At 40.9% G+C, this 14,572-nt stretch overlaps 1 protein-coding gene across 6 annotated transcripts in view; it reads left to right on the forward strand.

Moving 5' to 3' along the window:
• The first annotated feature begins 687 nt into the window (after positions 1-687).
• Positions 688-14,572, forward strand: part of LOC118357990 (ataxin-2-like) — a 33,374-nt gene continuing 19,489 nt past the window's right edge. For 4 of the 6 annotated variants that reach the window (XM_035735311.2, XM_052478473.1, XM_035735314.2 and 1 more), the window contains exons 1-5: positions 688-1,164; positions 5,967-6,000; positions 6,243-6,302; positions 11,184-11,255; positions 12,462-12,612. In XM_035735311.2, coding sequence (XP_035591204.1) covers positions 1,085-1,164; positions 5,967-6,000; positions 6,243-6,302; positions 11,184-11,255; positions 12,462-12,612 — 397 coding nt within the window. In that variant the 5' untranslated portion in view covers positions 688-1,084. Of the gene's footprint in view, positions 1,165-5,966; positions 6,001-6,242; positions 6,303-7,911; positions 7,990-11,183; positions 11,256-12,461; positions 12,613-14,572 lie in introns of those variants that run through there. The other 2 variants (XM_052478476.1, XM_052478475.1) reach the window with 2 other exon arrangements.

Raw genomic sequence — 14,572 nt, forward strand, 5'->3', positions numbered from 1 at the left:
TGTTTCCAAATAAATCTTAACTCGAAAACAGCTTAAACAAATGCGCCTACTTTGCTGTTATTCTGGCTGCACTTTTTGACATGATTGTAAATTAGCCGTAGCTGGCTAGTTAGCAAGCAAGGGATAAGAACGTTGCTCGTCAGTATGGCAACGGAACAGTTCGAACGAAGGACTGGGTCGCGACTATAGATACAGAACAAAAATAACGAACGACGGCGTCGCGTCTCTTTTTATTTATCAAACGTTTATTTGTTTTAACTAGGCAAGCCAGTTAAGAACAAATTCTTATTTACAATGACGGCCTACGTCCCTAGATTTGTGTCGGGACTATATATTGTGGAAAGATGAACTAGTGCGAATACATTGAAAAAAATAACGTTTAATGAAAATATGTCGATCATCATTTGAATATGTTGGTAACACGTTGTATAAAAGTGATAATGCCCTTGAAGCCAGTGTTAGTTGGATATATTGTCACGGTTTGCCCCGTAACAGTATATCCAACAAACACCTGCTTCGAGGGCATGATCAGTTAATCATGACATGCGCAAGCAGATTGCGTACGTTGTGTTTGATTTAACAGGTTGTGCCTGGAAAGTAGATGTATGACATCTTTTGTTTTTGGGGATATTTTACAACCCCGTACAGTAGGTGGCGACAATACACTGAGCGGAGTCTGCTAACAAACCTCAAAGAAGAAGAAGCCGGCTCCTTTCGCTGTTAGCAACGAAGAGAGAATCGGAGATAGCTGAAAATCCCGTTGGAGCATATCGAAAAATAAATTGACCGGAGGTTCAAGTCATTTATTTTTAAAGAGGATAGCTAACTGTTCTATTTTAATAGGCATTACACATACGTTAGCTAGCCTGCTATTTGCTAAATAAGCTAATAGCTAGCAAGGTTCTCTAAGGTTTTGAATCACATTGCGCGAGCAGCTGAACTAGCAAGTTCACGTTAGCGGTCATTAAAAAAAGCTATCTAGCTCGCTAACTCAGCCTAACATTATCTTTTCATCATTTGGTTACAGTGTATAGTGTTTTTGAGATATTAGGAACACACCGCAAACGTTGTCGTTTATGGGATAATGTCAATGAAGCAGGCCGGTGGTAATCGCAAACCCGGCGGTGGTGCTGCCGCTGGGGCCGGACGACAGAATTTGGGCAGGTCGGTGATTTATTCAGTCGACATTTTAGTTACGAAATATAATGCCAACGTTTGAAAATGAACATAAGCTAGTTATGCTATTAGTTACAGGATCTGACATTTCTGCGACAAACGTCAAAACGTGTGTTATGTGAATGCACATTTCAGTGGGGCCTGACTGCTTACTACGTCGTTGGTGGTGGTCAAGTTTTTAGCCAGCCAGCTTGCAAGTTAGGCCCACGAATCATGCTGACACACAATCCAGCAGTATTGCGGTACTTAGTTATTTTGGTAGCTCCATCTGTTTAGTAGCTAACGAGTATTGATAACATTTAGTAAACTAGCAGTGGTTGCTGGTTTGTGTCCTGTGTCAATTGCTTCACAGAATAACCCTGTGACAAGAGGTTGTATATACAGCAACTAATCAAACGTATATACTACATAACTAACTTCACTAGATTTAGGCTACGTTAGCAGACTACCATTAATTCATGCCATTGTATCAGCATCAAATGGTATTATTGGATAAGTCGGCTATTTCAAGCTACCAATTTGTAAGCCAGGGGTAATTCATTACGGAAACCGTTTACCATTTCAGAGCCATAAATAAAAGGAGCAATCGAAACTGGGAGGGACCTACCTGATTTTGTCCAATAGAAACTCTTTGAGTTTCGGTTTTGAGTAAATGGTTTGTTGCAAAACGCTTTGCAACAATCGGCAATGTGATAATTATACAGAACAAAAATATAAAATCCACATGTAGTGTTGGCCCCATGTGTCATGAGCTGAAATAAAGGGTCCCAGAAATGTTACATCTGTACAAAATATTTTCTAAAATTGTGTGCACAAATTGGTTTACATCCTTATTAGTGACATATCACCTTTGCCAAGATAATCCATCCATTATACGCAATAAAAGGCCACTAAAATGTACAGTTTTGTCACAGCACAATGCCACAGATGTCTCAAGTTTGTCCACCAGAGCTGTTGGTGGATTGAATGTTCATTTCTCTACCATAAGCTGCCTCCAACATTGTTTTAGAGAATTTGGCAGTACGTCCAACCTGCCTCACAACTAAAGACCATGTGTAACTACGCCAGCCTAGGACCTCCACATCTGGCTTCTTCACTTGTGGGATCGTTTGAGACCAGCCACCTGGTCAGCTGATGGAACAGGACTATTTCTGTCTGTAATAAAGCCCTTTTTGGGGGGAAAAACTCATTCCGATTGGCCATGCCTGGCACCCAAGTGGTTGGGCCCTTGCCCAATCATGTGAAATCCATAGATTAGGGCATACTTTTTAAAATGTAAATTGACTGATTACCTTATTTTAACTAACTCAGTAAAATTGTTGCATATTGGGTTTATATTTTTGTTCAGTATATGTTTTCATACTGGGTGTTACAAGAAAGCCCTACACATACGCTGCCATAGATTTTAAAACTAACCTGTTCTTGGTGATGCCGCCTTTGTTCTCGATTTGGCAAAAAAATTATCTTCGAAATGTCCTTGGTTCAACAAGAACACAAAGATATGAAATCTATGTTTTGTACAGAGTGAGATATGCTTCTTGCATGTGAGTAGATATGTTTTGTTTGCACTGTGTAACGTGCTGTCATCTACAGTGCCTTTGTAAAGTATTCAGACCCCTTGACTTTTTCAACATGTTGTTAGGTTATAGCCTTATTCTAAAATAAATAAAAGTCCTCAGCAATCTACACACAATACCCCATAATGACAAAGTGAAAACAGGTTTTTAGAAATGTTGGCAAATTTATAAAAACATTTAAACATATACTTAAATAAGGTTCAGACCCTTTGCTATGAGAATTGAAATTCAGGAGGACAAATAATTGTCCGTAGAGCTCTGAGACATGATTGTGTCAAGGCACAGTTCTGGGAAAGGGTACCAAACAATGTCTGCAGCATTGAAGGTCCCCAAGAACACAGTGGCCCCCATCATTCTTAAATGGAAGAAGTTGGAACCACCAAGACTCTTTCTAAGGCTGGCCTCCTGGCCAAACTGAGCAGTCGGGGGAGAAGGGCCTTGGTCAGGTGACCAAGAACCCTATGGTCACTGACAAAGTTCCTCAGTGGAGATGGGAGAACCTTCCAGAAAGATATCCATCTCTGCAGCACCACCAAATCAGGCCTTTATGGTGGAGTGGTCAGACAGAAGCCACTCCTCAGTAAAAGGCACATGACAGCCTGCTTGGAGTTTGCCAAAAGTCACTTAAAGACTCAGACCATGAGAAACAAGATTCTCTGGTCTGATGAAACCAAGCGTCACGTCTGGAGGAAACCTGGCACCATTCCTACGGTGAACCATGGTGGTGGCAACATCATGCTGGGGGATGTTTTTCAGAGGCAGGGACGGGGAGACTAGTCAGGATCAAGGGAAAGATTAATGGATTAAAGTACAGAGAGATCCTTGATGAAAACCTGCTCCAGAGCGCTCAGAACTTCAGACTTAGGCGAAGGTTCACCTTCCAACAGGACAACAAGCAGGAGTGGCTTCAGGATAAGTCTCTGAATGCCCTTGATTAGCCCAGCCAGAGCCTGAACTTAAACCTGATCGAACATCGCTGGAGAGACCTGAAAATAGCTGTGCAGCAATGCTCCCCATCCAACCTGACAGAGCTTGAGAGGATCTGCAGAGAGGAATAGGAGAAACTCCCCAAATACAGGTGTACCATGCTTGTAGCGTCATACCTAAGAAGACTCAAGGTTGCAACTGCTGCCAAAGGTGCTTCAACAAAGTACTAAGGGTCTAAATACTTATATAAATGTGTTTCAGTTTATAAGTAGGCCAGATCTAGCTGCTATCACAGACTGGGCTGGCTTAGATGGTTGCCAACATGTAAACTATATTTCTCCAATGTTTATTGAAAACATAAATACATTTTCACAATGAGAACGTCTCTCATACATTGTTAACTTGCGATTTTAGCCATATTAGCATTGACATGAAATCAGTCAAAAACAAGATTAATCTAGCTGAAATTAGGCACAATTTTCCACGTGGCAGTTTGTCAATGTTGGTAGTTATCTGGCCATCCAGAATAACATAAACTCATGGACTAATGCCCCATTGAAGCTTGCGCATAATTTATGACGTCACCTAACCCATCTATGGAATAGCCAACGTTAAGCAGACAGTAACTGACCATTTTTTTTTCAATGGTTATTGGCCTGAGTGAACTGTCAGGGACAATACTTTCAGGGACATGTCACGAGAAGCGCAATCAACAGACCACACGGGTTTGGAAAGTAAAATGGGAGAAGTAAAAATTAGTCTAGTTCATATTTTCTCTAATTCAATAGGCAAAACCTAGATTCGAGTAAATGTCTTAAGTAACTGAACCTGTCAATACAACAACCTTGTGAAAGTGACAAACGCATGTTTTCATTTTTTGTCAAACTAATTTATATTGAAAGAGTGCCTTTCATTTGATGGCCTGCACATGCGCAGCTCAGCACGAAATGACCGCAAGACCAGTTGACGTGTTTTTGCCTATGCGCTATGCTTGCTAACGTTGCCATGACATCGCTTCTATTGAAGAAGCAGTTTCGTGATGTCTTCATACTGTACTGCAGGAATCATCAACTATATTCAGCCGCTGGCCGATAAAAAAAACGTATTTTCCCTGGAGAGGATAATCAGGGGGTCCGGAACATGATTACAAATAATATGTAGACTGCAAATTGACCGCAAAAATTCCCAAACAAAAAACAATAATTTCAAACCTTGCTTACATTTGTATACAAGCACATATGTCTCTATTATGCAAGGGAATACGTTGGAACAGATTTCCAAAATTCTTATCACTTAGAGTTGATTTGCTGGTGTTTTTACACAGTTATGTCCAATAGAAAACTTGAGGGGCCTAATAAAATGTGGCCCGCCAGTTGGGGAACCCTGCTGTATCGTCTTTGATGTGGCCACATTATCTGGAAATGACTAGTTCCTGCAAATATGTTGGGAAATGCAAGTTGTCTGGCAGCTAAAATGGTGAGGGAACTTCTTCACTCTGTGCAAAATGTGGATTTAATATCTTGCTGAGTTTTCACTGGATTTTGTCAAACCAACTGCAACTGTTCACTGAATCGGGAACGAAGAAAGTATCGCCAATAACAGTTGGAAAACAGTTGCGAGGCTTTTCATTAGCGAACCTCTAACACGGGTGTCAATCTTGTCCCACGGAGGGCTTTACTGTCTGTGGGTTTTTGTTTTTAGGACCTTGACAACCAGGTGAGGGGAGTTCCTTTACAAATTAGTGACCTTAATTCATCAAGTACAAGGTTGGAGCAAAAAGCAGTGGACACTCGGCCTCTGTGAAATGAGTTTGCCACGTGCTCTAACGGGTATGGAGAATCACAATTCCCGTTAACAATTACGAGACTGACGACGGGCTTTCAACCTTGGCGTTGTCGCTGCTGCTTATGTAAAATTGTGCCCTTGAATGATGACATTTGTAAGAACTACCGTTAACCCGATGGGCGTGATTTCAGCAGCATTTCAGTCTATTTTGACAGTGAACTATTGGCAGGACTACAGTACGTCCCAGCAATGCTTGTGTTTTTGGTCATGTTTCACTTTGGAGTCCAGACCCATGCATATAATATACAATGAAGCTCTCATCATATGCGGGGGTCTAGTATGAATGTAATTCAAGTCACATATTTCCTAATCCAAAAGGAAATGATTGTGTGTTTGTTGTAAAGTGAAGTAACCACTGCACACCTAGTGAGCAGGCCATATTTCTAGTAAAACTTGCCCTAATGACAAATGATATTGACCATTATTTTTGTCTTTATTCAGGGGACGGCATAGTACCAAAGGTACTTCGGCAGCAGTAAGTTAAGTTTAATAATTTATTACATTTTTCAATCCCATTTATTTGTAATGGGCAGGTGAAGTTGGGAGATTGTGGGAGATTGTGAAATTGAACGGTATCTTATTTACTATTGGTACGTACTCAGTTGCTTGGTTTGTCACAGGCTTTGTCCACAATGAGTGCAGATGTTTTCTTTGGAGTTATTTTGTTTTGGGCTCTCAGGTTTGAATTCTATGATACATTTTTTTTTTGTCTTTCAGGTTGTCTTCAACGGTGTATATGCAAACATGAGGATGGTCCATGTCTTGACATCAGTAGTGGTATGTACCCTCCTGTTCTTATTATTCTTTGCTACCCCCCATCACTTTATACATGATCAAGGCTGGCAAAACCAAACTGAGGACATATTGCCATAGACAGAGGTAGCAGAGCAAGCTATATATGGAAGTTGTCCCCACCCCTCAGCGCAGGGGAAATAGTGGACATAGTTTTAGTTAATGGTCGCTGGAATCCTGATGACAGCACACTACAAGAGCTGTCGAGTCACTGAAGAGGGGTCACATGGAGTCAAAAATGCATTGTATTGCATATCAAGCAAGCAATAGTCACATGTTTGTCCACCAAATCTGCACTTGCGATAATTACGCCATGTGTGATTACTCATTGTTTTAAAATGATTCTCTGGTACTTTTGTATACTTTTTAGTCAGTAGTTCTGAAAGTGACGCTCATGAAACAAAAGGGTCCCCGAAAATTGCGTACTACATCACATACAGTTGAAGTCGGAAGTTTACATACACCTTTGCCAAATACATTAACTCAGTTTCACAATTCCTGACAATTAATCCTAGTAAAACCCCGTCTTAGGTCAGTTAGGATCACCACTTTATTTTCAGAATATACTATTATTCTGACATTTCAGTGATTTCAGCTTTTTTATCTTTCATCACATTCCCAGTGGGTCAGAAGTTTACATGAACTCAATTAGTATTTGGTAGCATTGCCTTTATATTGTTCAACTTGGGTCACACGTTTTGGATAGACTTCCACAAGCTTCCCACAATGAGTTTGGTGAATTTTGGCCCATTCCTCCTTAAAGACCTGGTGTAACTGAGTCAGGTTTTGTATGCCTCCTTGTTTGCACACACCTTTAGTTCTTCCCACAAATGTTCTATAGGATTGAGGTTAAGGCTTTGTGATGGCCACTCTAGTACCTTGACTTTGTTGTCCTTAAGCCATTTTGCCACAACTTTGGAAGTATGCTTGGGGTCATTGTCCATTTGGAAGACCCATTGAGATGCTTGAGATGTCTTGAGATGCTGCTTCAATATATCCACATTTTTCCTATATCATGATGCCATCTATTTTGTGAAATGCACCAGTCCCTCCTGCAGCAAAGCACCCACACAACATGATGCTGCCAACCCGTGCTTCACTGTTGGGATGGTGTCCTTCGGCTTGCATGCCTCCCCCTTTTCCCTCCAAACATAACGATGGTCATTATGGCCAAACAGTTCTATTTTTATTTCATCAGACCAGAGGACATTTCTACAAAAAGTACAATCTTTGTCCCCATGTGCAGTTGCAAACCGTAGTCTGGCTTTTTTTATGGCGGTTTTGGAGCAGTGGCTTCTTCCTTGCTGAGCGGCCTTTCAGGTTATGTCGACATAGGACTTGTTTTACTGTGGCTATAGATACTTTAGTACCCGTTTCTTCCAGAATCTTCACAAGGTCCTTTGCTGTTGTTCTGGGATCGATTTGTACTTTTCGCACCAAAGTACGTACATCTCTAGGAGACAGAACGCGTCTCCTTTCTGAGCGGTATGACAGCTGTGTGGTCCCGTGGTGTTTATACTTGCGTACTAATGTTTGTACAGATGAACGTGGTACCTTCAGGCGTTTGGACATTTCTTTCTAGGATGAACCAGACTTGGAGAGCCCCCCGAGGTCCTGGCTGATTTTCTTTGATTTTCCCATGATGTCAAGCAAAGAGGCACTGAGTTTGAAGGTAGGCCTTGAAATACATCCACAGGTACACCTCCAATGATTTCAATTAGCCTATCAGGGGCTTCTAAAGCCTTGACAATTTTCTGGAATTTTCCAAGCTGGTTAAAGGCAAAGTCAAATTAGTGTATATAAACTTCTGACCCACAGGAATTGTGATAGTGAAATAATGTCAAACAATTGCTGGAAACACTGCTTGTGTCATGCAAAGTAGATGTCCTAACCGACTTGCCAAAACTATAGTTTGTTAACAAGACACTTGTGGAGTGGTTGAAAAAACAGTTTTAATGACTCCAACGTAAGTATATGTAAACTTCCGACTTCAACTGTATGTGCACCACGTCATTGCTCTCGTTCTCACTCTGCTGTGTGTGCTCATCTTGCTAGCTGTCACTCAAATTGTTTGGGCTAAAGCTTATTGGCTGGAATTCAAATTGCTAGGGGGGTGGCCCAGGTGGGGGACAATATAGAGAAAAGAATGCTGCACAGCTTCAAGTAAACAGCTTTCAAACTATTGATTTGTAGCTTATCAAGCTAAGACTGTAATTCTGCGTGTATGAACTAGGGCTGGGAGACATGGCCAAATATCATATTGTTCCCATTTAACGTATTTAAATAAAAATATATATTATAAAAGTTCTGGATATGTTTTGCATGACCCAAGGATGGCAACCAATGATACAGTGGAGCAAAAAAAGTATTTAGTCAGCCACCAATTGTGCAAGTTCTCCCACTTAAAAAGATGAGAGGCCTGCAATTTCCGTCATAGGTCCACTTCAACTATGACAGACAAAATAAGGGGAAAAAATCCAGAAAATCACATTGTAGGATTTTAAATTAATTTATTTGCAAATTATGGTGGAAAATAAGTATTTGGTCTTTAACAAAAGTTTCTCAATACTTTGTTATATACCCTTTGTTGGCAATGACAGAGGGCAAACGTTTTCTTTAAGTCTTCACAAGGTTTTCACACACTGTTGCTGGTATTTTGGCCCATTCCTCCATGCAGATCTCCTCTAGAGCAGTGATGTTTTTGGGCTGTTGCTGGGCAACACAGACTTTCAACTCCCTCCAAAGATTTTCAATGGGTTTGAGATCTGGAGACTGGCTAGGCCACTCCAGGACCTTGAAATGCTTCTTACGAAGCCACTCCTTCGTTGCCCGGGCGGTGTGTTTGGGATCATTGTCATGCTGAAAGACTCAGCCACGTTTGATCTTCAATGCCCTTGCTGATGGTAGGCTTTGTTACTTTGGTCCCAGCTCTCTGCAGGTCATTCACTAGGTCCCCCTGTGTGGTTCTGGGATTTTTGCTCACCGTTCTTGTGATCATTTTGACCCCATGGGGTGAGATCTTGCGTGGAGCCCCAGATCGATCAGTGGTCTTGTATGTCTTCCATTTCCTAATAATTGCTCCCACAGTTGATTTCTTCAAACCAAGCTGCTTACCTATTGCAGATTCAGTCCTCCCAGCCTGGGTGCAGGTCTACAATTTTGTTTCTGGTGTCCTTTGACAGCTCTTTGGTCTTGGCCATAGTGGAGTTTGGAGTGTGACTGTTTGAGGTTGTGGACAGGTGTCTTTTATACTGATAACAAGTTCAAACAGGTGCCATTAATACAGGTAACGAGTGGAGGACAGAGGAGCCTCTTAAAGAAGATGTTTTAGGTCTGTGAGATCCAGAAATCCTGCTTGTTTGTAGGTGACCAAATACTTATTTTCTACCATAATTTTCAAATAAATTCATAAAAAATCCTACATTGTGATTTTCTGGATTATTTTTCTCATTTTGTCTGTCATAATTGAAGTGTACCTATGATGAAAATAACAGGCCTCATCTTTTTAAGTGGGAGAACTTGTACAATTGGTGGCTGACTAAAAACTGTTTTTGCCCCACTGTATATATAAACCCAGGATTGTTGATGCTATGTTTTGGCCAATGAGCCTTTGAAGCCACCGGTTGGCCATATTGGCTGTCCTCAGAAAAACAATGTGGAATTCTACAGTATTTCAAGGACAAAATTAAATGTTTCCCTAAGTATTTCTTTGTGACAGTAACTTCTAAAAAAATATATACTTTAAAGGAAATGTGTTTGTTGCTCACATAATGTAAAAGTATGCTTTAATGTGTCTAATGTAATAGACATGGGAAAATTACATTAACTGTCTCATATTGTTGCTAAAATATTAATGCTTTGCCTATTCCTATTCGATTTAGAGTGTACCGTTTCACAAACTGATCTAGGCATACACCAGTACTGGTATCGGGATGTATTAGCTCGCTAGCTACCTTTGCTCTGACTACATTTAGCTAGCTAGCCAGCTAACTAGCGATTACCTTTGCTCTACTACATTTAGTAGCGCAAAGGTAATAAGTGGCTAACTAAATTTATTTGAGACAATTCGCTAAGAAAAGACAAACTAGCTGTTCACAGACAGTAACAAACAAATATTGTGCTTACAGAACGCTTGTGGATTTATATTAAGACGCAAAGTGGAAAGCAGCATTGTCACCATCTGCAGCATTGCATCTTCACTGCATTCATTGACCATGCAGACTCACTGTGTGTGGTTGTTGTGACTCGGTGTGGTAGCAAAGATGGTGGACAAATGAAGATAATTCACTCAGGTTGTTTACCATTGAGAGCAAAAGGTCAGTTCCGGGCTACTTAACGGGGTGGGTCTCCCATAGACGCCAATGCAATAGCAGCTGGTCTACTTACTTCATTTACTTTCATTGAACCAGAAAAAAACAGCGAGTGGGATGTCTTGCTTTCTCTTCCATCTCTGGTGGTAGCGCAATAAACAGCTCTCCTTGAGTGACATGCGGCGGGGCTTGGTGTTTGGAAGGAGAGAGGGAAACGGACATTATTGCACAGGACAGAGTGGCATAAGACATTTAACAAACCAAACATTGAAATACCGTTATACAAGGTCAAGTAAAAACCCAATCCAGCCCGTGCATCAATACCGGTATATGGTATACTGACCAGCCCTAGTATGAACTACACATTGGCACATCCAGCCCAAAGCGGGAAGTTTAAAAACATACTTACTAGTCAAAGTTATGGAGCATGTCTTTAAAATGTGTTGTTCAGACTGCCAATGGAGTTATTCATAATATCATGGCAAAGGTCATAGTTGAGTTAAACAAAACAGTATAACTCATGTGTATGAAAGTAAAATGTTTTTCTAATTTTCAGGGATCCAAATGCGAACTGAAGGTTAAAAATGGATTGGTTTATGACGGAGTGTTCAAAACATATGGCCCAGAGGTAAGGAGGAGGATCACATAAAACAATGGCAACTCTTCAACATTCACCACAGTGGAATACATACTGCTCCGTCCTTTTCCCTTATTAGGTGTCAAGTCAATTCATTGTTGTGGCTGGAGCAGTGTTCTATAACCTGAGGTCCAGCATATTCAATCTTTCTTGGTAATAAAAAAGGAGGCTTACACACAAAAAAAACTGGACCTTAAGCCCTATTCGGATGGGATAAGTTTTACTGGGGGAGCTCAGGTAATGTAATTATGTGCACGAGCACAAATCACCACAACTGTCATTTTTGTCCTGTTCGAATCTGCCATGTCGGTAATTTTTACTTGGCAGGAAGGTTATCACAGCCCTAAACCTACTGTTTTTCAGCAAACTCCAGAGTTCTCTGATACGTACAGTATCCTATGCGAATTGTCATACCTGTGTTTTGAGGGATATTTAGAGTTTAACAAGTCCAGTTTGGGTAAGAACATGGGAACAAATTGATGCTTAAAACAAATTGCTATGCACATAGCCTACATAGCCTAAATTATCTGTTTTGTCATTAACATTCCTAGTGCTCTTTTATTCCTAGTGCTCTTTTATTCCTTGTGCTCTTTTATTCCTAGTTCTCTTTTATTCCTAGTTCTCTTTTATTCCTAGTTCTCTTTTAAAAGATGAAGGGTACGATATTGTGCCAATTAATTAATAAATTGCCAAATACATCAGGTAATATCTGCATAGGTTACAGTTCATGGTTCTTATTGATATACATTATTATTTAGACTTTCTGAAGGCCATTAGGCCTATATTTGAAATATCTTCACACCTAGAAGAGCCTCCAGGCTTCTGTAAAAATTGTCAATTGTGAATGGGGGGGGGATTACAAGGGTAGTTTGGTTAAAACAAATCCTGTCTGAATCATCCACTGGAGAAACTGATATGCTGGGGTAATTATTACATAACCAACGTTCTATAGTAATTAGTCCCGTGCGAATAGGGCTTTAGCCTAAATTAGGTTAAAGTTTAACAGCATTGTCGTTAATTCATTCAGGATAAATGCATTGCATGGCTCAGTTACGGACAGTGGTCATAATCTCACGCCAAGCACACAAAACCAAAATAAAATGTAAGACATAACCATGCATTTGCTCCAGGAAGTAGGCGAACGCAAACGTTTACAACCGTAAGTGATTTAGCTCTCACCACTCTTTGTCCACCCAGTGTGACCTGGTCCTAGATGCAGCCCACAGGAAGATCCCTAAACCCAGCGAGGGCCCGCGACAGGAAGACATTGTGGAAAGCATCATCTTCAAGGCTTCTGACGTGGTGGTGGTGCATTTCAGAGACGTGGACCTCAATTTTGCCAGTAAAAGTAAGGCCTACTGTCAAGACCTATACACTCCAGGTTGTCACTGTCCCCTAAAGTTGACTGGATGCACAAATAGATGTTTATTTGTTGGCCAATACAAAGATTGTGCTTAGGGTTGTTGTCCTGTTGGAAGGTGAACCTTCGCCCCAGTCTGAGGTCCTGAGCTCTCTGGAGTAGGTTTTCAACAAGGATCGTCTCGCTTTACTTTGCTCCGGTCATCTTTCCCTTGATCCTGACTAGTCTCCCAGTCCCTGCCTCTGAAAAACATTCCCACAGCATGATGTTGCTTCGACACAATACTGTCTCTGAGCTCTACGGACAATTCCTTCAATCTCATGCCTTGTTGTTTGTTGTTGTTTTTTTTTGCTCTGTGTGGGACCTTAAATAGTCAGGTGTGTCCCTTTACAAATCATGTCCAATCAATTGAATTTACCAAAGGTGGACTCCAGACAAGTTGTAGAAACATCTCAAGGATGATCAATGGAAAAAGCATGCGCCTAAGCTCAATTTTGAGTCTCATAGCAAAGGGCCTGAATATTTCAGTTTTATTTTTAATAAATTAACCAACATTTCTAAAATCCTGTTTTCACTTTGTCATAATGGGGCTATTGTGTGTAGATTGAGGAAGAAAATAATTGTACCTTTTATACTTTTTCTAAAATGGATTGTCTGAATACTTTCTGACTACACCATAAATCACCTCTAAACCTGTCAGGGTCCATACACTTCACAGTGAACTATGATACTCTTTCTGGGAGTTAGCATTGTAATCAAATCAACTGGTGACGTGGCACTGTGTGAAGGAGAGATGGGTTAGATCAATCAGGGCTTCCCCACTTCCAATTCTGAAGCATTCCTGAGTGTCTAGGGATCTGATCTTGAATCAGTGTTCTTGTTCTAGCCGACCCAGTTTCCAGCTGACAAACGGCAAATGCCACATGTTAAGGCTTGCACACGTCTGCCAATCATTGTAGATGCATACAATATGCATACAATATCTCCAAAACGTGATGGCCATGTGCCATATTGAACAGCTAACCCGTAACCTTATCAGTAACCCATTTGGTTTGAAAAGGAAAGAAACATAACTAAGTGGTTGGAATGGAAACCTCAACATACGGTGGTGCTTTAGGAAAAAGGTTGGGAACCCTAGGGGTAGGCTAGGTTTAGGCTACCTGTCTTCTTTCCACTGACCTTCTCTTTCATGTCTCTCTCTTCAAATGGGTATAGTCTCTACAGACACAGGTAATATGTCTGTTTTCTGCTCTTGCACTTTTGTTTGTTGACACATTATCATTTTGAAAGGGACTAAGCTGTCATATCTCTAAAGCGTTGCGGAAATGCAAACTCTGCTAATGGACAATCCTCAAATTGAACTTGTTTCAGTCGGACTGTATTTCAATGGAGGACCCACCAGTACCCCACCCGAGTCTCGTTATTCTCTAAAGAGCTTTATTCTTCGAAGTAAAGCCAGAGGGGTGATTTTAGAAAAACAAAGCGTGATTTGGACGAATCTAATGAATAAATGCAACTGAAACATCACAAAGTATTTACACCGGTGTACAACGCAAAGATTTGTGCTGAAATATGGCACTTTTCTCTTCTGATCTCAATTATAAGAGTCTGGCTTGTGCATTCTAACATTCATTTTGCTTAGTCATTCAATTCTGCCTTATCCCATTTCCAGGCAGGCCATAAGCCAAATATTTCATCCGACATGACTGCAATCTAAGTGCATGCTTTTTGTTGTTGCTTACCCTCATTGATTTCTGTACTCATTCTCCCTAATGTCAACCCTTTGATTTTGCTACCTCTGGGTTGTGACTGGCTAGCCTGACATGGTCACTGCCAAAGCAGAGAGTGCACTTGCGCTGTGCGTGTATGTGGTTCCCCTCCGCTGTTTGGCCCCTCTGTTTGCATGCGTGTCTGTCTACTGTGTATAAATGTGAATGTGTGATGTAAC

This window comes from Oncorhynchus keta, chromosome 25 (assembly GCF_023373465.1).
Source record: "Oncorhynchus keta strain PuntledgeMale-10-30-2019 chromosome 25, Oket_V2, whole genome shotgun sequence".
Lineage (NCBI taxonomy): Eukaryota > Metazoa > Chordata > Actinopteri > Salmoniformes > Salmonidae > Oncorhynchus > Oncorhynchus keta.